At 38.4% G+C, this 23,952-nt stretch overlaps 1 protein-coding gene across 1 annotated transcript in view; it reads left to right on the forward strand.

Annotated features, from left to right (window-relative positions):
• LOC131749695 (ubiquitin carboxyl-terminal hydrolase 24-like) overlaps window positions 1-23,667 on the forward strand; it is a gene marked incomplete at both ends in the record, with an annotated part of 46,079 nt that extends 22,412 nt beyond the window's left edge. Inside the window, 18 exons of the mRNA XM_059051592.1 lie at window positions 1,790-1,934; window positions 4,029-4,148; window positions 4,802-4,927; window positions 5,567-5,665; window positions 6,947-7,029; window positions 7,426-7,567; window positions 7,796-7,915; window positions 8,343-8,563; window positions 9,032-9,156; window positions 10,218-10,359; window positions 12,366-12,516; window positions 13,456-13,551; window positions 14,235-14,338; window positions 14,772-14,885; window positions 18,975-19,071; window positions 21,422-21,538; window positions 21,928-22,020; window positions 23,565-23,667. Of these exons, the coding sequence (XP_058907575.1) occupies window positions 1,790-1,934; window positions 4,029-4,148; window positions 4,802-4,927; window positions 5,567-5,665; window positions 6,947-7,029; window positions 7,426-7,567; window positions 7,796-7,915; window positions 8,343-8,563; window positions 9,032-9,156; window positions 10,218-10,359; window positions 12,366-12,516; window positions 13,456-13,551; window positions 14,235-14,338; window positions 14,772-14,885; window positions 18,975-19,071; window positions 21,422-21,538; window positions 21,928-22,020; window positions 23,565-23,667 (2,198 nt within the window). The remainder of the gene's footprint in view (window positions 1-1,789; window positions 1,935-4,028; window positions 4,149-4,801; window positions 4,928-5,566; window positions 5,666-6,946; window positions 7,030-7,425; window positions 7,568-7,795; window positions 7,916-8,342; window positions 8,564-9,031; window positions 9,157-10,217; window positions 10,360-12,365; window positions 12,517-13,455; window positions 13,552-14,234; window positions 14,339-14,771; window positions 14,886-18,974; window positions 19,072-21,421; window positions 21,539-21,927; window positions 22,021-23,564) is intronic.
• Between the last annotated feature and the right edge of the window lie 285 nt (window positions 23,668-23,952).

The raw sequence follows: 23,952 nt of genomic DNA on the forward strand, positions 1-23,952 counted from the left end.
AAACTGCTAGTGATTTATTATGGTGGTAATTTTAGAGTCAAATTTTATATTAGTTTTTATGGGTAGAAATTTGAAAGATCTTATGTAATGTTGACCCTTCGTGGGTGATGTTTGTACTCTTGGAAATAGGAAGAGGCAGCTACAAGCTGCCATCTTATTTACTCTGAATCTAACTTAACCTCATTCTTTTCTCACGAAAACGAGAGTTAATTGAGTAATCCTGAAGAAACTGATTATTTGGTATTTAACCAGTGAAAAAAATTCCCATACAATTTCAGTGGTTATTGAAATGGACAAGGCATAATAAGCAGTATTTTATGGAATCTTAAGAGGTATCTTACCATGTATGAATATTTTTCTATCTAGAGATTCCTTATTAGCAGTATCTGTTTTAGGTAATAAACCTTCATTAAAACTCTTGGGGTGTCCCTCACACTGTCACTCCCATCCTTACCTCTGCCCTAGTCTTGTTCTGGAAGATTTGGTGCTAGCTCTGCGGGAGTCTTTTATTAAAGCAGTAGAAACACATGAGTATTTCAGTTTTCAGTGAACAGAGAAAATAAATTTTCGGCAATTTTACTGAAATTTTTTTCATGAATTCTTCCATTTGTAATTATTAAAAGTAATACATCTGTCAACAAGGAGTTGTGTTTTTTTTAATCATATACAGTGCCTTGAATAGAAAAGGAAACATTTTGTTTCATCCAGTGTACTGAACGGTGTTCATTTATCACAGTGACTCCCAGCCTTTTCCCACCTAAACACAAAAGCCAGAAAGAGATTTAAAATACACAGAAACTCTTTTCACAAGTAATGCTATTCTTATATCATACCAACAAAAGAACTTCTTGATGTTTAACCTGTATATATGGTACCTGCTATTCGTTCTTTACCTGTCCTTTGCAACCCAGAAATGCAGGTAAGAAGCAAAGGACAGCGCCATGGCTCTTGTCCTCAGTGCCTGATGCAGTTCTGATCTCCATGCCCTTCAACCCCCTCTTGAACACATCTCCCACACTCCACTCCATAAGTGTTTCTCTCAAAGGTTGGATGTCCTCTTTTCTGTGTATCCTTCCTAACCTGTGATCTCCTAACAAATGCAAGGTTGGCTTAGGTGACTGTGAGAAATTACTGTCCATCCCCTAAATGATTTCTACTAAAGGTGAGCAGCAGTAAAGAAGCCTTTGGTTTCCTGCAGAATGCTTGCTAGTTATCTCTCACTGTCACTTTAAACAAATTGACTTGGCAAACTATTTCTGTCTCCACGTTTTCAGGAAAATAGAAAGTTGATTAGTGTCCTTGAAGAATTTTTTATCTGCAGGTGCATAGCAAATGTTTATGGGCATCTATTCTGATTTGTATAGCTTTCTGCCATGTAGATATTTGAATTTCAGGGCAGTATCTACAAAAACCTTTCTTTCTACCTACTTTAACTGAAAGATGGTTATTTCCATGTGTTTTTGGTAAAGTTTTCAGACTCTATTCTCTATTCTTGCTGATCCATCTCTTAGATAATAATCTGGAATCATAATTGAAAGATTTGCTACTTTATCATCAGGCCAAGAAGATCCTTAGCTCTAAACCATAATCATCCCTCCTGTGTTCATGGTCTCTTCCTTTGTTAAGTAAGCACCTCCCACTAGATTACTAGGTTGTGCCATCAGACCTGACTTAACCCTGTTTTAGGAATTGCAGCTCTTATATTTTCATTTCAAATGTTGATTTAGTTTAATGAGCGACTTAAGTAAATTATTCGCTGTTGAAATTGACTTGTGTCATTTGTTTTTAGATGTAGTACAGTGAATAGCCGATTGGCAGCCTATGAAGTCCTTGTAATGCTGGCTGATAGCTCCCCTTCAAATCTTCAAATTATTACAAAAGAACTACTTTCTATGCATCATCAACCTGATCCTGCTCTTACCAAGGAGTTTGATGTAAGTTTTCTAGACCTCAATGCATTAATTTTTTTAGAATGCTCTCTTAAACATAGTATTAAACTATGTTTGCATTATCCTAGGTACAAAGAAAGTCAGTGTTATTCTTTTGCTTATCAAATTCATGTACTCAACTATAATCTATAGTGTATTATACTAATACACTGTAATATATTACTAAATGGTACCCTTTTGATTAAAAAAGAGGAGAGATTTTCAAGTCAGTTGATAATTACTCTCAGTAAAAAGTAGCATTTCAGTCTATTTTTTGAGGAACTATGCATGGCACCGTGCCAGGCACTAGAGCTACAAATTCCAGAAAACGTTGGTTCTGTCACAGTATCGACTATGCTCACTTAAAGTCAACTAAGATTTTTTGAGTTTACTATGCGCTAAGGCATTGTTGGCGTTTGGAGCTCAGAATTGAAGATAGAACCCAGCACTAAGATTGAGGTATGTCCTGCATGCTCTCTTAACAGAGAGGCACTTCAACACCAGATGGTGGTGTTTTAGAAAGCTTCTTAGAAATGATGGAATTTAAAATAGAGCCCTTAAGAGTGATGAGCCAATTGAAGCAAGGTGAGAAGGTCATTCCAGACATGAGAAGCCATGGACAGCTTTGTATATGTCGGGATCTGCAAGGGGGAAGCAAGCTGCAGATGCCCTGGAATACCAGACCAGGAGTGGGAGGACTCTTTTAAAGCATTCTCCACTAACATCATAAAGAGGCAGTCTCATCCCTTTGGATGCCTGAGCTGAGTACTATGGAACATACAAGTTAGGCAGGAAAAGAAGTGAGAACAGGTGTTCTAAGTAGAAGAAAGAGCGCTTGCAAAGTGAAATGTGAATGTGTAAATTGGGAACTATTTTGGTTGCCATTGCCAAGATTTGCTAATCTTGAACTGTTAGTTTATAATGCTTATTTTATACTATGCTTTAAGTTTTACATGCATTTATTTAATAATCAGATTAAAATGACAATCTTATTTTAATAAGTCAGGGATTATATCAGTGTAGTGAAAATATTTGTCATATAAATACTTACAATTTTAGCACTGTTATGAACCAGTTTTTCTTCTTTTATAACTTTTTTTTTTAGTCTGTGCTTTGGACTACAAATAAATTACACTGTTAGTTAGATCTTAGAAATCACCCTGCTCTAAGTGCATGTTGAATGTTAATGAAAAGTATGTGATATTTAGCAATTCCTTTCAGTCCAGAAGACCTCCAGGGTTTTGTCAGTTGGTTAGTTATTACATGGTTATACGTACTTGATATATGCAGATAACATGATTCTGGTCATAGGATAGAACCAAGATTCTGCTGTAATAGCATTTCAGTGTCATTACAATATCCATTGAAGTGCCGTGTTGAACTTGTATCCAAGATGCCTTTTCTAGATGATTTCTACCTAGAAAAGTACTGTACTGGAATCTACATTGTTACAGATCATCCTTAAGTGAAATGCTAGGGTGTTTACATACTTATTTAATGGCATGCTTATTAGAGGAAGTTCAATAGAAGAATGTTACCTTCTCAAAAAAAGGAAGGGAAGGAATATGAGCCTTCCTTTACTATCCAGACAAGTTAGGATTCTTACAGAAAACACTTCATAGAACCCTTCCTACTTTTCAGATTACTACCTCAGTTTGTAAATATGTATCAGTATTTTTACTTAATTAATGTATACCCTACTATAATGTAAGCTCCTTGAGATCAAGCACTAAATACATTTCTGCTCTCTCTCATATCCCTGGCACAATGCCTGGCACATTGTGCTCTTAAAAAATGTTTGTCAAATGATAATCAAGTGACTAAATGCAAAACTACATAGTGGATATATAGATACATGCTTCGTATATATGTGAGGTACTTTAGGAACTAAAAGGAAACATTGAGATAGTAGTTTTAGAATTGTATTGCATCTGCAGAGGTACTTCATGAACATAGATTTGCTACCATAACTTGTAACACACTGAATGGATAAATCTGTATCTCTCTTTTCCTCTCAGACATCTCATAAAGCTGTAAGGAAATGTGCTGATGGCAGAGATACTACTTCTCTCTCTCTATTTCTTCTCCTCTCTTTCCTAGTACCTTCCCCCAGTGGATAGCAGGTCCAGCTCAGGGTTTGTGGGACTGAGGAATGGTGGCGCTACATGTTACATGAATGCAGTCTTCCAGCAGCTATATATGCAACCTGGTCTCCCGGAGGTGATTTTCTTCCTCTTTTCTGTTTAGTATCATAAATGATGGATGTGTACATTGCTGAGAACTGTTCCGTATTCATATATTGCATTTTGGGGTTTACTAAACTGGACATAATTAGAGATTCTCTAGTAGCTTCTGAAATCTGTATAGACGACATTGTTCATAGTCACATATTTTTGTATATCTGGTGAGGTAATATGCTGCCTGTTTGACAGATGGATTTGACTTAATGTGATTTTTGAACTCCTCAATTATTCTCAAATTGTATTCCATAAAGGTGCTAACATTTTTGGTATTTTAGAAATATTTAGACTCTATCATTAGCATTCTGTAATAATCTATTAGTAGCTTGTGATATAGCAAAGCTATGAAATAGTTTTGAGAATATTCTGTGTGTCATCATGTCACACTTATTTCTTATAGAGATCCTGGCATTACTAGTTCCAGTTTTTCATAATCGAACAGAAGCTCAGAGAGATGATTTATTCATGATTATACCAGCTAGGAAGCGTTGAAGCTAAACACATGCAGTGTTATAGCCATATACAAACATACATACCATTCTGAAGGAGCAGTGGGTACTCACACATACAGAAGTCAAGATTTTCTGAAAGCCGTTGAATATTTCTAATTTAATACAGTTCATTTCTTTTTAGTCATTACTTTCAGTGGATGATGACACGGACAATCCAGACGATAGTGTATTCTACCAAGTGCAGTCTCTCTTTGGGCATTTGATGGAAAGCAAGCTGCAGTACTATGTACCTGAGAACTTTTGGAAGGTATTTTACCCAGTAACTCTTTAGATTGAAGGGTGTTAGGTATTTGGAGTGTGGCTGCATTCTTTCTCTAGTGTCTTGTTTATTGACTCTAGACTAATCCCATTGCCAAGAACCTATGAAAAGAAATGTTTATACCATTCTTATTGGCATTGGAGCTTGAATCAAGTGATTAGAATGTCGAGAATAGTCATTTGTAATTTCTAGGGATTTGCTAATCTTAAATGTTTTGACTATTTCCCATTATTCTTATTTAGCTGTTTGAAATATTTGTTCAAATTATGCCTCTGAATTTATGCTAATTTCACTAATGCCTCTAAATAAAGAACATTCTCCTAAAGCATTGCTTTACTATGTTTTACCTTATATTTTCCCCTATAGGTTGGTTAGTTTCTAAGAGAGAAACTCTGTTCCCTGGCCTTAGATCTCACCCTCTATGATTTCATAGACTTATTAAGATGAGGGACTGAGGAAAAACATAGATGACTGAATGTAAGCTAATCTCACGTCAGTAAAAACTTTTATACCCTAATAGTAAACTTGGTTTTTAGAAGCATTTAAGGACTCTTTCATCTTCCTTTTCTACCATATTCAGAAATTGCTACTTTTCCTGTAACGACATATTTAATTCTTGTTACATAGATTTTCAAGATGTGGAACAAAGAACTTTATGTGAGAGAACAACAGGATGCGTATGAATTCTTCACCAGTCTCATCGATCAGATGGATGAATATCTCAAGGTAGAAAAAGTTTCATTTTCCCTCTAACTCCCCTCAGACTCTGTAACATGAGAGCAGTGCTGTAGGATTTGGGATTACTATGAAACTGACAAATCAGAACGTGATCGTCTTTAATACCACAACAGTAGTTCATTTCTTCCGGGTTTGAATATCAAAACATACACAGAACACTATAGATCATAGGTTTATTTTCTTCTTACTTCATCTGACACTTGATAAAGTATGTAACTCTTAACCTATACCCCATAATGATAACCATTTGTAGCTACACGCTCTGTGTCTGCATTGAAGTAACCTGGCCTCAGAGGAGTGCTGCTGTCACTGGTGAACTGATGGCCCCGTGCAGAGCTGTTTTGCTTTGTCAAAGGACCAGGTTCAAAAGTTGTTTGTGGTTGTGCGACCCAAAGCTTTCTACCTCTACCCAGGAGAATGTGTCACAGACTTCCTAAGTGGTATTGCCTTCTAAGATACAGACAGCCTCCCATCACTGCCAGCATTTGCCTCTCCTCTCAGTAGGCACAAGTTATCCATTTCTTTTTTAAAAAATAACTCATAGGGACTTCCCTCCTGATCCAGTGGTTAGGACTCCACACTTCCGCTGCAGGGGGCATGAGTTCAATCCCTGGTCAGGGAAGTAGATCCCACATGCATGCTGCAACTAAGAGTTCGCAAGCCACAACTAAGGAGCCAGCGATCCACAACTAAGGAGCCAGTGAGCCACAACTAAGGAGCCCACCTGCCGCAACTAAGACCCAGCGCAACTGGGAAAAAAAAATAATAACCTATAGGGACTTCCCTGGCAGTCCAGTGGTTAGGACTCCACACTTCCACTGCAGGGGGCACGGGTTCAATCCCTGGTTGGGGAACTAAGATCCCGCAACCCTCACAGCACAGCCAAAAAAATCAATTAAATAAAAATAACTTATTAATTTGTAGCATTCTATCCACAAGAAAAAAGAAAAGGTCATGGAGAGTTACTCCTAGCTTGGTAATTGTGGCAAGGGGAGAAGGATTCAGGATCATCATGGAGAATGCCGTCCCGTCAACAGCATGGCTGACGGCGCTCCTCTTCCTTTTCTGATCATTTGCATTACTCTGTCAGCGGGTCTCATGGGTTATAATTCTTTCATTAGTTCCCAGCTTAAACTACCAAGCTGACTCGTTTTATTTTGTTGGTTAAATTAAAATCTATGCTTTAGCTCAGGTCTAAGTAAAATTCTGTATAAACAACCTAAAAGTTCTAGAGGCATCAACTAAAATTTTAACTTTTTATTTCAACAGAAAATGGGGAGAGACCAAATTTTTAAGAATACTTTTCAGGGCATCTATTCTGATCAGAAGATCTGTAAAGACTGTCCTCACAGGTTAGTGAAGATAACACTGACATCAAAAAATAATCACTGTCATTTTTAAATGATTCTTCTAGAATGTTGTAAATTTTTTATTCATTGAGAGGTTTGCAGATATGTCTCTTAATGGATCTATAAATGTTTATTGAATTAAATTTCTTTGGGGAAATTTCCAGGTAATTAATTTCCATTTCTAAAATTTCTTTGTTGAAATTCATAATTTTAAGCAATTCTAAGTGGTCAAAAATTGGCATTTTTATTTAGTATACTTTTAGAAAGATGAGAATGTGTGTGTTAATTATACTGATTAGGAATGTATCAGTAGTTCTGTGTTCAATCTCAAGTATTGTGGTAATTTCAAGATTTTTAAACTCCATTGCTGATACGGTTTTTCTATTATTTCCTAAGCAGATATGAGCGCGAGGAAGCTTTCATGGCTCTCAATCTAGGAGTTACTTCCTGTCAGAGTTTGGAAATTTCTTTGGACCAGTTCGTTAGAGGAGAAGTTCTAGAGGGAAGTAATGCATATTACTGTGAAAAGTGTAAAGAAAAGGTACTACATTTGCCCTTTTTAAAAAACAAGATTCATTTGTTATTCATGGGCTTTGTCCTTATGTTTTATGTAAGATCAGTATTAAGCTCCTATTGTTACTGCCATTAAATTGTGTCATGACTTGTGTTTACAGAGATGGGAAAGCCCTGTAGAAATCTGTGACCTTCATATTAATTACTTTGTTATTTTATTGTCTCCATGGAGATAATTGGGTTTTCTTCTCTTTAGAGAACAACAGTGAAAAGGACCTGTATTAAGTCGTTACCTAGTGTCTTGGTCATCCACCTGATGAGATTTGGATTTGACTGGGAGAGTGGACGCTCCATTAAATATGATGAACAGATAAGGGTAACTTTTTTTTTTCTTGTTTTTTTAATAACCATTATTACTGTACTCCCTTTATTGTTTCCTTTTTATATTTTCAAATTTCATCTAAAATGTGAAAGGCTGTGGTCTCAGCATTCTGAGAAGTACACAGACCCTCGTCTTAAGCAGCTGCTGCTAGTGGTACCGGCAGATCTCTAGACAGTAACCCTCATTTCTAGAAGGCATCCTAGTGACAGCCGTGAAGTGAAATCCTTTCCTCAATGCTTAAGCAAGGGTCTGCTTAAACCTTCCTAGACTTGTGAGCCATTCTGAAATTGTGGACTTGAATTGGAGGGTAGTCCTAGCTTAAACTAGGAAAACACATCCCTCTTCTTTGTACAGACTTAATTGGGTGTGACCCTATATGTTACTAACCAACATTAATGTGCTCTTTTTGCTTTTTAAATAGTTTCCCTGGATGCTAAACATGGAGCCTTACACAGTTTCAGGAATGGCTCGCCAAGATTCATCTTCGGAAGTTGGTGAAAACGGGCGAAATATGGATCAGGGAGGTGGAGGATCTCCACGAAAAAAAGTTGCCCTCACAGAAAACTACGAACTTGTCGGTGTCATTGTACATAGTGGGCAGGCACATGCAGGCCACTACTATTCCTTCATCAAGGACAGGCGGTAAGGGGTTCTCGTACCGCTCCCTCACTCCACCCTTCCAGTAGTCTCTCCTCTGTTCCCTGCCCTGCTGTACCTCTCCTCTGCTACCCCTATCCTCCTATATCTTTTCTATGCATTCTCTGCCCCCCTGTATCTCTCCTCTGCTCTCCCTGCCCTACTTTGTCATCCACACTTATCATTACAAAGAAGCTTTTATCATGCAAAGAAGCTTTTGCATTGTTCTTTGTTCTTATTTCATAGTGGATTTTTATTTCATAGTGGATTTTTAAAGCTTGTTGCAATTGTTTTATCCCTTCAGTTTGAAAAGTTGTTTAAGAAATTGAAGTAACTGTTGCTATATTTTTCTTAGGTGTTTTCAAATGGTAATTACCTGCTGTATTTGTAGACAATACATAGAGATAAATGCTGGGGATGGGGATGTTTGATTTGTAACCTCATAATATTTGTTTTATCAAATCTGTGCTCTAGGGGATGTGGAAAAGGAAAGTGGTATAAATTTAATGACACAGTTATAGAAGAATTTGACCTAAATGATGAGACCCTAGAGTACGAATGCTTTGGAGGAGAATATAGACCAAAAGTTTATGATCAAAGTAAGTATTTGCAAATGTATATTTTCCATTAGTTTTATTTTCTTAATTTATAGTTTTCTATCAAATTGGAAGCAGTATTTTTTTATATAAAAATAGAAAAGATTTTATTTTTTTTACATACTACTGCTCTAGCCATGTAGATCCATGAACTCCTTGATAGCCAGGGTGAAAAGTTTGCAGCTGCTTACAGAATTCTTTTTAAATAATTCCTTACAACAGCCCTGGGATGGGGGGTGGGGGGTGAGTTAAATGGAAGAAATGAATAATAAAGAACAACTTGAAAGAATTTCAACCTTAAAAATAGTTTCAGAAGTAGTCACTAAAATTTTCAAATTTCCTTTTCACTTACGTAGAGATGTGATTAACAGAGAAGACATTTCTAGCACCTGTGTTTTTAAAACCTTATTTGTTATGCAGTGTGGTAGAGGAAGCTTTCCACAACTCTACCCCCAGGAGAAAAAATATATGGAAAGGTACATCACAGAATCCCATCAGAATTTGCTATTTGAAGAAGAAATATTTTTCAGAGACCTTGACATTTTTGAAACCTGATTTTGAAATACTCTGGGGGCATTTAAATCTTTCCACCTGTATGAGATCCACAGTGTTAGATTTTGACACCAGACCATGGTAGTCATGCATCTAATGGTCGTAACCTTTATTAGCTAAACATAGTGTCATTGCCAAAATTTACCTGGATTTGGCTCTTCTATGCAGAAATGGTTAAGTGAGGCCAATTATAATTCCATCCTATGCCACAGAACTTATTTTTAAATGTTACTTGCCTTTTGATTGAATTTCCACTTGCCTCAGAATGTTTACCTTCTTTCCCCTACTCTGCTACCATAACAACTCCTTTCTCCCTGCCCTTCTGCATCACCTTCGGAGTGATTTTAAGCAGTGCTCTAAAAAGACACACACTTCACTTACACTTTCCATTTAACAAATTTAGTAAGTAATTACTTGCTGGATTTGTGGGTCCTTTGTTATAGATTGTCAAGACAAAAAAAACCCACCTTTTTTATTTACAAAGAGATTTTTCTTATTGTCTCGTTATGAAGCGAACCCATATACTGATGTACGCCGAAGATACTGGAACGCCTATATGCTCTTCTACCAAAGGGTGTCTGATCAGAACTCCCCTGTGTTACCAAAGAAAAGTCGAGTCAGCGTTGTGCGGCAGGAAGCTGAGGATCTCTCTCTGTGAGTTTCTCCTCTGTGTAATTTGCTGTGTGATTTCAGTAGGTGATACCGTGATCTTCAGAGTATGCTGTTTGGGATTTAAGGATAGTTAGCTAAGCTAGAGAGAAATTCTAAAAAGAAAATAAGTAAATCCCTCTACCCCTTTTCTTTCTTCTTGCTGCTATCTGGTCATTATTTCCTTGGCAAGAAGTTATTTTGTTTTCAGAAACATGCATAGAAATTATTTCATTCTAGAATTGAGATTTTTTTTAAAATTTCATTTATTGAGTACACTTTATGTCCAGAGCATAGTTTTGGGTTGGCCAAGAAGTGCCTTCAGTTTTTAAGTAAAAATGAAAGACACATTTTTTATTTTCACCAAGAACTTTATTGAACAATGTATTCACCCTTTTTGTTCCACTATCTTCTGCCATTTTTCAGGCAAATTCGTAATTCCGTCTTCCCAAAACTTTTTATCTTATTGAGCAAAGAACTGTTCCAGGTGCCTTTTACAGTCTTCCAGGGAATTGAAATTTTTTCCATTAAGAGAATTTTGTAAAGACCGAAATAAATGGAAATCCAAAGGTGCAAAGTCCGGTGAATATGGCGGATGAATCAAAACTTCCCAGCTAAGCTGTAACAATTTCTGCCTGGTCATCAAAGAAACATGCAGTCTTGTGTTATCCTGATGGAAGATTATGCGTTTTATGTTGGCTAAATCTGGATGCTTTTTGTCGAGTGCTGCTTTCAGTTGGTCTAATTGAGAGCAGTATTTGTTGGAATTAATCGTTTGGTTTTCCTGAAGGAGCTCATAATAGAGGACTCCCTTCCAATCCCACCATATACACAACATCACCTTCTTTGGATGAAGACCATCCTTTGGTGTGGTTGGTGGTGGTTCATTTCACTTGCCCCACGATCTCTTCCGTTCCACATTATTGTACAGTATCCACTTTTCATCACCCGTCACAATTTGTTTTAAAAACAACGTTTTCATTACGTTTAAGTAGAGAATCGCATGTGGAAATATGGTCAAGAAGGTTTTTTTCACTTAATTTATGTGGAACCCAAACATCAAAGCAATTCACATAACCCAGCTGGTGCAAATGATTTTCAACGCTTGATTTGGATATTTTGAGTATGTCGGCTATCTCCCGCGTGGTAGAATGTTGCTTGTTCTCAGTTAATGTCTCGATTGGATTGCTGTCAACTTCAACTGGTCTACCTGACCGTGGAGCATCGTCCAGTGAGAAATCTCCAACACAAAACTTTGCAAACCACTTTTGACATGTTCGATCAGTCACAGCACCTTCTCCATACATTATACAATTATTTTTTTTTAGTTTCACTTGCGTTTTTACCTTTCTTGAAATAATAAAGCATAATATGCCAAAGTGTTGCTTTTTTCTTCCATCTTAAATATTAAAGTGGCTACACAAAAATTCACCAATTTTGATAAGTCTTTTTTTTTTTTTTTTTTTTTTTTTTTTTTTTTTTTTTTTTTGCGGTACGCGGGCCTCTCACAGTTGTGGCCTCTCCCGCTGCGGAGCACAGGCTCCGGACGCGCAGGCCCAGCGGCCATGGCCCACGGGCCCAGCCGCTCCACGGCATGTGGGATCTTCCCGGACCGGGGCACGAACCCGCGTCCCCTGCATCGGCAGGCGGACTCTCAACCACTGCGCCACCAGGGAAGCCCCGATAAGTCTTTTTTTAATGTACTCTGATCTGACAGCTGTCACATACAGTCTAATAAAATTGTTTTGAATGAAGTTAAAGACAACTAAGTGCTACTAGAATCATCTTACAGAAAAAAACAAACCAACCTTTTGGCCAACCCAATACTATACCAGCACTGTCTGAAAAGTTTTTTTAAAGGTCCTGTTTTCCATGAATTTGCATTTTAATACATTAGATCAGGAAAGTATAGTTTAAGTCTTATACCCTGTTAAGTTTATCCAGTTGTAGCAAACTACTAAAACAATAGCTATTTTATTCTAGACAAACACTTTTCTGATTCCATCTCTTAGGTCAGCACCATCTTCACCAGAAATTTCACCTCAGTCATCTCCTCGGCCCCATAGGCCTAACAATGACCGGCTCTCTATTCTAACCAAGCTGGTTAAAAAGGGCGAGAAGAAAGGACTATTTGTGGAGAAGATGCCTGTTCGCATATACCAGGTAAGAACTGTATAAAAAGTTCTAAGGGATAAAATCCAGATAAATGTCAAAATCTATCTCATGGGTCCAGAACTACTCCTGCCAGCCTTCTCGTGGACATAGTTATACCTCTGTCGCCACATCTTCCGACCCACCTTGTCACAAAGGTAGCAACAGACTCAAGATTGGCCAGGGCTGTCACTGACCTGCTGTGTGACACCCCACATAAACAAGGGGGAGGGAGTGGGCAGTGCAGAAACACATTGCTGAAATTAACTTATTGAATCTGGAGAGAAAAATAACATTCATAACCTTTGGGTAAAACTAATATGATAGTGGTGACCGTTAGTTATTGAATACCTACTCTGTGCTACATGCTTAAATAAATCCCTAATTCTTAAAACACTCTCGTGGAGTACCAGGTTTTATTCCCATTTTTCAGATGAAAAGGAGAAAAGGCTTAGAAAAGAGAAATGATCTGCCAGTGTCACAGAGCCAAGATTTTAATCCAGACTGTCCAACTGCCCAGTCCAGACTTTATACACTAAGTAATCAAAAGCTAAGTAGCCAGAATCAAAAAATTTAAGAAAAATATGGAGTCTTTGATTGAGAGAGAGAGAGAGAATTGAGCATCTGATACACAGAGAGCATGGAGTTGGTTGTACTTGGGAAAGCTCTGATTGTCCCTTTCCACTCAGAGTAACAGGTTAGAATTCACTTGTCCTTCACATGGTGATCTTCCTGAATTTCCCAGAAGAGTTTGGGTTAATGAATCATAATTCACCTTTTTACAACTTCTTATCTTTGAAAGGAAGTTTTTCCTCTCTCCTTTTTAAAAATTTCAAGGCTTGAGAGAAGTGTTTTTATGAACTCATTTTACCTAATATCAGTAAAAATGTCTTCTACATATTGAATAATTTACCCTGTTTCTTAAAAATAATTGCCAATTTTCTTTTATAGATGGTGAGAGATGAAAACCTCAAGTTTATGAAGAACAGAGATGTGTACAGTAGTGATTATTTCAGTTTTGTTTTGTCCTTAGCATCATTGAATGCTGTAAGTACTAGTTGGACTGTTACTAAACAAATTAGAAAGGATCATAGTTAAATATCTTTCCACTAAAGCATTCAGGGACTCACCCTCACACTCACTTGTTAGCATGTAGATTAAATGCCAAAAAAAATTCCCACAAATGTGTCACTTAATGGGTAATATTAAAATACAGGCAGTATTCAGAATGTATAATGCAGATTGTGAATGAGTGTGGGTTTCTACTTACTGGCTTTTTTAAGTGCTCTTGTTATATTTTATAAAAAATTTAAGAGTAGCCATAGGTGATGTAAATGGATATTGGGCTATGAGGAGATTAATTATTCCCAATTTGTAATCAAATGTTACCAGACTCAAGAACAGCTCCTAAGTGCTTCTTTTTCTTGAGTACCATGATCACAGTTTGCCAATAAGGGGAAGACTTTCTTAGTGTGTTGGTAGCTTAATTAACACCCTGTGGTCTAAAGGCTCTATTTTGAGAAGGCTTCATAAAAGAAATGAAGGAGATATCCTTTCTTAATCTTTTTAAAATTTAACTGCAACATTTTCTATTATGAACTGGCTGGATTTTTTCTTACTAGTATTTAACTTTATTTTATATATATCTCATTATTCAGTTCGTAACAATGCATAATAATCTATAAAACTTCTGTGAAAAATAGCCTGTCTTTTTTCTCCCTCTCTTGTAGACTAAATTAAAGCATCCGTACTATCCCTGCATGGCAAAGGTGAGCTTACAGCTTGCCATTCAGTTCCTTTTTCAAACTTATCTACGGACAAAGAAAAAACTCAGGTAAGAGGTGACACGTTTTGATAGTCTGTTGTGACAAAAGGCATTAATTAAATTAAAGTTGAATTTGTAAATTCAAACAGTTAAAAATTCAAAAACATTGTTTTAGGTGGTTGAAGGCAACTACCTAATATACACCCAGATGATTAAAATATGGGTTCCTATTTTTAAGGTATTTCTAAATCAGTAGGAAAGATGGACAAAACAGAAAAAGAATACAGCATAAATGCTGTATGTCTTTAGAAATTGGGAAAAGTCATATCCAGATATGAGGCTTGAACTGACTATCCATGTTAGTGCAGCAGTCATTGAGTACATAACTTATCCTCCACCCCACCCCCGAAAAAAAATTTTTTTTAAATAAAAAATAATGAGTGACGCTCCATGGAGTTATTTGCTGCTCTGTCTAAACATCGCTGTCTTTGCTTTTTTAAAGGGTTGACACTGAAGAATGGATTGCCACTATTGAAGCATTACTTTCAAAAAGTTTTGATGCTTGTCAGTGGCTGGTTGAATATTTTATTAGTTCTGAAGGACGAGAATTGATAAAGTAAGTGTCAGTATCTTTCAGTTAAAAGAAATTTGTGTCTCTTCCAGCGATTTAGAGCTGAAGCTTCTCGTAACTCTTTTTATTTCAACTTGAAATTATTTTTCTGGTTAGAATCAATTTTAAGCAGGTAACCAGGCACTCACAGGCAACTGCTGTTGCTCAGGGGATTCCAAAATACACATCTCTTCTCTCGGACTCACAGTCTGGTGGCAGGTAAAGATCAGCAGTCCTGGGTTATACAGTAATACCACAATATTGCTAATATGTTTGGATTCTGGCTAAAATATTATTTTTCAAAAAAAGTTTTTGGTAGCATGATAGTGTGGTAAATATACCATGATGGTATATTTACCTACATGTCTATAATTTAAAAGTAATTGGATTTTTCAAGAGGGTCCGATCACTGTGAATGTTTACACCTTGCTCCTTATTCTCTTATCCTCGGAGAGTTCAGCATCGATGTGGGGGACCCAGCGAGCACCTTGATCTGTTAGTGGCCAGGCTGCTTTATCCCCAGTGGCTGCTCCCTTCCCTCTGCCGCAGCTGTGCCCCACGCCTCTCGGGCATGCCAAGCAGGCTCACCCACTGCTAGCCAGTGGCCTTGCCTCAGCCTTCACCCCAGCACAGGTGAAACCCCCGTCCCGTCCCAAGTTGCACACCAACCAGTCTGTTCCCATCTTCTCCTTTCCTCCGGATATAATGGAGGAAGCGTCCTCTCAAAGTGAATCTCTCTACATGAGCAAAGCTTCTCAAGGAAGTTGGCATCTTTACCTTCCAGAGTTTTCTGTCGGGTCACTTCTGGCAGCATGCAAATATGCTCTGGTATCTCTCAACTTAAAACAGACAAGGAATTCAGAAATGCAAGTCCCTTCCCACAGGGAGATCATCGTGTGGTGGGTGGCAAGTTAAGATCTAATTGAAACTCCTGGTCCCGTATCCCCTTCATCTTGAGGTCTGAGCTTCAGACATTCATTCACTGGCCTGCTTGGTATCTCTACCTCTGCCTCCTCCAGTGTACCTCATACAGCAACAAAAGGGTTCTTTTGAAACAAATTAAATTATATTACTTCTCTGCTTAAAAATTCTTCAGTGGATTCTCACCACACTTATAATAAAATCCAAAATCTTTGCCATAATGTAATACAAAAGACGTCACTTGAGTATGGGCTTTGCCTGTGTGTTTCACTTTCCACCTGGCTTACCATTCACCTGATTGTTGATTCCTTGAACACAAAGCTTTTTGTCCTGCGTAAAGACCTTTTTGCCAGTTATTCCCTCTATTTGAAAGTCTCCCCTCTACTCTGCATAGAAAGCGCCTTCTCATCCATCAGATGTCAAGGGCCACCCAATTTAAAGTAGGTCTGCCCTATTGTTTGCTCTGTCTCCTCCACTAAACTTCAGCTTCCTGATGGGCAGAAGCTACTCCATTTGGTTCCCTGCATTAAGTACTCACGTATTTGTGCATGAATACATGCATACAGTTCATAAAGAGAGAACAGATAAACATTTCTTTGAAGTGTTTTTGCCTATCCCTTTAGAGTTTGCATTAAAGATAACCTTACACCCATTTTTCCAACTTAATTCCAAAATATCTTCCCATTAGGACTCCTGAGTATTGTGTTAAGCAGTAGAACGTCATAGAATCTTCACCCATTTGAAAGGAACATGGCAAAATATTTAGTTTACCATCAAGCAGGCTCACTCTAAATATCTCCAGAGAAACTCAGTAACTTCCTTTGGTAGTATGATTTGGTTTCTTAGAATTCCTAATGGTAAAGAATCTAGTGAATTACCTAATCTAAATGTTCCTGGTACAGCTTATTATATTTTGTCTCTTTCTTTATAAAGCCCAATTACTCATCATTATCAATTGCTCAATGATTTGAAAAATTAATATTCTCCTTTCTCTAATTACTTATTTCTTTAGAAATTTTAAGATAGCTTAAGTTGTCGTTGTTACAACTAAAAAATAAACATATACTGTACTAATACCTCAATAACTGTGCATGTGGAGAGGCTGTTGTCTCTCAGATTAACCCCTCTGTAGTCCTTTCGGGGGACAATTTTTAAATGTAATTATAAGTGTAAAAAATTAAATTAGTAGCAAATAATGCTTGCAAATTGATCTAGAGAAATTAAAACTACTAATATGAATGGTACTTTACATGTTTAACATTTTTTTTATATTGTGGAAATTTTTAAACATACTCCAAAGTCGACAGAATAACGAACCCTCTCCTGTACCCATCCCCAGCTCGAGTTGTCAGCATTTGGCCAATCTTGTTTGCTTATCCCAATTCCCACACACGCTCACATGCATACTTTTCTTTTATCCTCTGAAATATTTTAAAGTAAATTTCAAACATCATATAATTTCACTATAAATTTTCAGCATGTATCTCTAACAGGTTAAGTTTAAAAAAAAAAAAAAAAAGTAAGTGCTTTACCATCATCACTCTAAACAAAAATGATAGTAATTCCTTCCTATCATCCTATACCCAGTCCATGTTCAGATTTCCCCAGATGTCTCAAAAGTGTTATTTTACCATTGAATTTGTACAAATCAGGCTCCAAGTGAGCTCCATTTGGTCTCCATTTGCTTTGTATGTTTCTTAAGGTTCTTTTAATCTGTAATTGTTCCATTTCCCCACCACCTTTCTTGTCATGCCATGTAACTGGGGTTAGACAGGTCATTTGTCCTGTAGAACTGCCCATATTCTGGGTTTGTTTGCATTCTCACGATGCCTCCTAATGTCTGTGATAGGAAATGTGGAGCACCCCCTATAGATATTCTTTCCAAAAGAATTGTACCTGAATCTGATCAGACATTTAGAGCTAAATATTATGAGTACTTGTTATCTTTTAAACTTGCCTGGAGTTGCCACTTAGAATCTTAGTGGATGTTGAACAGAGCCTTTGTGTCAGGTTCACATTAGGTAGCTAATTGCTTATTAGCATTGACAGTTATGTGCAATGAGCAGAAGTGAAGTGGCTTCCGAAAGCTCCGCTGTCATCTTCCTGTGGGGAGAAGGAGGGCAGGGCTGTCAGCAAATGCTGCCCTCAGACAGACACCAGAGCAGCTTTCACTGCTGTGACCTGAAAGAATGCCTCAGGACAGTTTTGCCTTGGGTCGTCAAAATTATGTTATATTAAATCTTGCTCATGGGACAATGAGACTTTTCTGTTAAGAGATATTAGTAACGATAGGTAAGTTTTCACTGTGCTGATTATAATATGGGTTGTCATGTCAGAGTGCGTGTGTGAAGCAGAGAAAGAAAAGTTGTCTGTGGGGACGCATGCAGTTACCTAGTTGCTCTCAGGTAGTTACTACCTCTGCCCGGCGCCAGGGAGCGGGTGTTTCTGCCTGACCGTGCCCTCCACCACATCTGAGGCTGCTGCCTCTACCGCCCTGGTGGTGTGGAGGATTGGATTAGGTCGTGCCTTTGCAGCAGGCAGTGTAGTATCCCAGTGTAACACTGCTGTGCCAAACATGATGGACGTGTCTGATAAACCTTAAAACTGCTGTCATCATCATCATCATCATCATCATCATAGAAGAAGAAGATAGGAAGGAAGCAGGACCTTTTCAGCCTCCTCATGCTTCTGGGAGGACTGAGTAATAAGTAAACGTTGGGAGGGAAGAGGAGAGGAAAGTGAAAGGATGGAAATACCAGGTGCACAGGGGGATTAGGAGGTGCTGTGTTGACTCAGAACTTTTAACTTGTGTCTTATTCTGAGACATTGAAGGAGTGCCAGGGAGAACTACTCCTGAGTGAACAGAACTTATAAAATTTTAGGTTCTTTGCTTGTATATCTCTTGAAGTCTGAATTTACATTTATACAGATACTCATCTTAGGGGAAGAAAGGAAGAAGAAATGAAAAAATCCACTTTCCGTGTTCAAGGGTCTTGTTTTCCTTTTTCTCCTCCTTCCTCCTTCACAAGGGCCTGTTTGTGCTGACGCTCTCAGGAGACTTGAACTGACATCTTGGAGTAATTTTTTTCTTGGACAGTAGGTGGGACCATGTTGGGAAGGTTGGGTTATAGAAATCTATCTTGCTTTTTCACACCACGTTTCTCTTTATGTTAGGATTTTCTTGTTGGAGTGCAATGTGAGAGAAGTACGTGTCGCTGTGGCCACCATCCTGGAGAAAACCCTAGACAGTGCCTTGCTTTATCAGGATAAGGTCAGTCTTATTTTCTAAATGTTATTTACACATTCTGTTTTTGCCAAATGTTTTAAAGTGCACATAATAAGAAAGAAAGCCTAGGATTAGAGTCTGGTAATTATCCACATAAAATGCACGTTCTGTGCACTGACTTCCTGATAAATGCCAGGCTAGAAGGCATTCTGTCCTCTCCTCCTCAGATCCCAGATGTCAGGGTAGGCTAGGAATTCAGATCTGCTTTGGTCTGCATCAGGATTTTCTCTCTAGAGCACTTCCTTCTCAGCGTCTTCTCTCGAGAGTTTGTGTTCAATCTCTCTGCATTAAGACCAACCTGAGTCTAGAGTCTCTAGTCTAGACCGACAGTCATTTTGAGCCACCCCGGCTTTGTCTCTTCCCTCCTAAGTTATTTTCATGATCCGAACCTTCATTTGGCAGCCGGACCAAATAGTGCCGTCCATCCAGGGGCATTGGCCACAATAGTTCCTTCTTTGATCACCGTTATTCCCTAATCCTTGTTCCTGTTCTTCTGAATTTCTTCTTCTTCTTAACCGTGTTTTCTGTAACATATTTTCTTCTGGTTCACAATTCCACACATGCTAAAAGAAACCATGGTATTTATTACCATCCTCAATTCCCCCCAAATTTTAAGTCTTAGGGACATAAATGACATGAGTCTGATTATTCGGTCTGTTATTAAGTCCTAGCAAATACAGCAGTTACTTCCCAAGTTTGCTGTTTCAAACAGCTGACACTACATGGAAAACTTTGAAAAATGTTTTCAGAACGAATTGGCTCCTTATAAACTCCTTATAAATTGGCTTGAGGCAGTGTCTCAATGAACTGAATGCAAATTCTAGGAATTGCTGCTTCAGATTCAGATGTTGGCTTTACTTTTCAACCCTGAGCAAGTCCTTTAAAGAGGCCCTTGATCCACACCCAGCGCCTGGCACCCAGGCACTTAGTTCCTTCAACAGTCCTGAGCCAGGGTGCACCGTTAGACCAGACATGCTCAGGAGCTCTGCTCAATCCAGGATGGAGAAGGAGGTCAAATTTACTCTTCAGGGAGGACCTAGAGGAAGACTGTCTCTCTCAGTTCCAAGAATCCTAAGGAAGTGGAGGTTTACTCTAAGGCATTGGCTTTCGATCAGCTTAAACAGCAGAACCATTTTTGGCAAAACCTTACCTGGTTGCAGAATATTTAAAAATAGGTCATTGGGAGCAGCCTAAGACAGTTTGGATACCGTTGCTCTGAAGTACCCCTGTGGAAGTTTTCTAAGATATTTAACATAAGGACCTTCTTACTCTCCTCCTTCCTCCCACGTACAAACCCAGACAAAGGATAAAGGCAGAATTAGTGTAGTCTCCCTACAGCTGGGGTCAGGCCATAGAGCATCATCCCAGCAACCTCTAATGCAGGGCTGCAGTGGGGAGAAAGGGAAGGGAGTGGTGGAGGACATAAACCATTTGCCTCAGTAAATTCTACTTGATATATCCAGCTGATGTATTTTATGTCTATTTTTACCCCATAATGGAAATGGTACCTCTTGCTACCCACTTTATATTGTAAAGTACTTTGAAATGAAGTGCTACATAAATGGTAGATTTTACTGTATATAACGAGTGTGACAGGATGGATGGGAATATTTCAAAAGTCTGTGAGAACCATCTCCAGAGGAAATGAACTGATAAAGAGTAGTAAGGCTGGTCTTAACTCTCAGATCACACATGAATTTCTAGGGACTTGTCCAAAAACAGTTGGGGTGGGAGGGAAAGAAGAAGCAATGTGATGACCAAAATGGTTTCTAAACAAATAAAATGTTTTTCAAAGCTTTCCATGAGGCGTCAGCGGGCTTTCAAGTAAGTTCACAGTTGAGTCGATATTACCGTTGTCATTCTGTCAGGCTGTTGCTCTCCATTTGCTCCATTGGCTTGGTTTCTAGCCCCTATGCCTGTGTCTGTGTTTTTTATTCTTTGCATCTGTGATTATGTGAAGAAGTAGCATAGTGGAGGGAGGGATTCAGAAATATGTTACCGCTAAACCCCCTGCCTTTTAAGAGACAGAAAGAAATGGGCTCTGCAGAAAATGTGACGATTAGGCAGTAGAACTGTGCCCTTGAGTCTGAAAGGTAGGAAACAGAACTAGGCTTTTCTTTTAATTATTTCTACAGTTCCACCAGTCTTCCCTGGAAGATCAAATTGATAATTCTGTTTTTGCTCTCCAAAGCATAAATCCATCTGAATCTGAGACTGGATTGTATCAATCAGACTTTCCTTTTGTTCTTATGGTGATTTACTTCAGATTAATCCTGTTACAAATGTCTGTCTTATACTCTTTTTCTTTATGTAATTTCATCTTTCCTCTAATCAGTTAAAGAGCCTTCATCAGTTACTGGAGGTACTACTTGCTCTGTTGGATAAAGATGTTCCTGAAAATTGTAAAAACTGTGCTCAGTACTTTTTCCTGTTCAACAGTTTTGTACAAAAGGTAAATTATTTTTTTCCTAATATAGCAGATTGATAGTCTAAAGGAATTTTACATGTGCAAAAAATTCAGACTGGTCAATATAGGATCTATATGATATGGTTTTATGAGTGTTTCTTCTTAAAAATCTTAACTCGTGCATTATATCACTTGCAAGAATTCCAGTGTACATAGGGATCGTTACTTACTTTTGGAGTAGAAGTCTGCATTGAAACTAGGGGCCATTGTGCAGCACTGCAGGGCTGTTAGATTTTTAACAAGTACTTTCTCTATGTAAATGATACCATTTAAAAACTTACTGACCACTTAAAACTTCTCATTTAACTGTATTTTTGGAATAGATCTCTGTCTGGTTAGGAATATAATTTGTCATTCTCAATATCTCGTGACAGCAAGGAATTAGGGCCGGAGATCTTCTTCTGAAGCATTCAGCTCTGCGACACATGATCAGCTTTCTCCTGGGGGCCAACCGGCAGAGCAGTCAGGTAATGCCTACTTTTATATATCCCAGCAAAGTGGCCACGGTTTTGGAAGCCACAGTGTTCCTCTTTGTAGGGAATAAATATTAATTTCATCAGAGTCCAGGTATAAGTACTACATAGCCTTTAAAATTCTTTGGAGTTCAGTTATTTGTACAGCCTCCTCATAGAATTTATTCTAAATGCTGTAACCAATGGGAATGACTAACTAGGATATCACTCAAAATGCAAAGTGCTGAGTGACCTAGGAGGAAAGATGGGTTCTGCCTGGGGGATTCAAAAGCATTCAGGAAATAGTGGCATTGGGTCCTCCACTTGCTCTCTGGGGCTGTGAGCAAGGCTGTGTTGGTGGACGTGCTTACACGGGATGCTGGTCACAGGCCAGGATTCAGATGTGAAGTTGAACCATTACACGCTGAACGATGTTGCTACAGATGTAATACTCATATTCAGAAAATGAAAGGGAAGTGGTTTTGTGATAATAGGGTCAGATATGTCAAAAAATGACTCTCCTGTTTGAAGTTCCTATATTGGTGTGTTTCTCTATTCATTGGATTTCTTCTGTTTGATAGGTTTAAAATACACAAAATGTGAACATGCTGTCGTGATAAATACTGTTTATGGAGCTGGTTACTTTTCATGCTGTACCTCTGAAACTCACAATTCAGTAAAGCAGGCAGTTTCCTCCCCATTCTCAGGCAAGAATTACAGCTCAGAAAAGTTGTGACTTGTGACAACTTGTGACAACCTTGACAAGGTCACAGGGCTAAAGCTCTGGTTGCTCCTGTATGTGATGCATTGCCTAGGGAAGCTTTCCTTTCTTTAGTAAGGGAGACAGACTTGCTACTTAGGCCTCCTCTCAGCTTCCTGTCATACCACCTTGCCACTGTGACTCTTTAGTGTTAAACAACCAAGTACCGACATGCTCTGTATGTTGATTTTATGTTGAGATTTACAGTATCTATTTTTCACTTCAAGCTTTTCCTTATCAGGGACTCCATTGACACTGGCGATTGATTTAAATTCATTGTAATTTAAATAAGATTTAACTAATGGTGTTATGTTGTATGATTAATATTGTTTTGCATTTATGGAGCACACGAGTTTGAAAACATTCTACCTTTCATGTTTCATTTGGTCCTCACAACCACAGAGTGGGTGGAACAGTTAGGTTATCTCTGTCTTTACACAAAGAAGTCAGGCAGAGAACTCGCCCACATCCGTGCGGTGCAGCGAGTGGCAGAGGAGAGCCAGGCCTGCAGACCTGCAGCCTCACAGGCTTTCCCCACTATGTTGGGTGCAGGAAAATTACCTGGCACAGGGTGAGCACTCAGTACCTGAATTGAATACATAAATGGATTTGTTTTAGAATACGAGTTAATATACATCTACGTTAAGCCACTCTTAAGCTGGCTTAAAAGCCGTGACTTTTTTGGACTTTGACCTGTCCTACTGTCAAACATTGAGAAAGAATGTGGCTCAAAGTATCGTGAACCCGCACACCCTTCTAACCAAAGCACCGACATCCACTTTATTTTCTCTGACAACAGATACGTCGATGGAGTTCGGCACAAGCACGAGAATTTGGGAACCTTCACAATACAGTGGCATTGCTTGTCTTGCACTCAGACGTCTCTTCCCAAAGAAACGTTGGTAAGCTTTAACCTGTCTTTAATACATCAGGAAAACAGAGAGACGGTGAGTTTGTCAGTAACCCGTGGAGAGTAACAACGTTGGCAGTTAAATGGGTGTTACTTGTTTCTCATTTGGCTATTTGAGGAGCACTTGAAGTTTTTTGTTTTAATCCATGTTAAACTTCACCTTATTTTACTAGTTTGTCACAAGAGCAAGCCAGTCATTTCTTTGGGGTGGGATATAGAAGTATTTAACAACACTCTAGGGTTAAAGGTACATCTCTGCACTGTTTCTAGGCCTTGT

This window comes from Kogia breviceps, unplaced genomic scaffold, assembly GCF_026419965.1.
Source record: "Kogia breviceps isolate mKogBre1 unplaced genomic scaffold, mKogBre1 haplotype 1 scaffold_308, whole genome shotgun sequence".
In the NCBI taxonomy this organism is placed as follows: Eukaryota; Metazoa; Chordata; class Mammalia; order Artiodactyla; family Physeteridae; genus Kogia; species Kogia breviceps.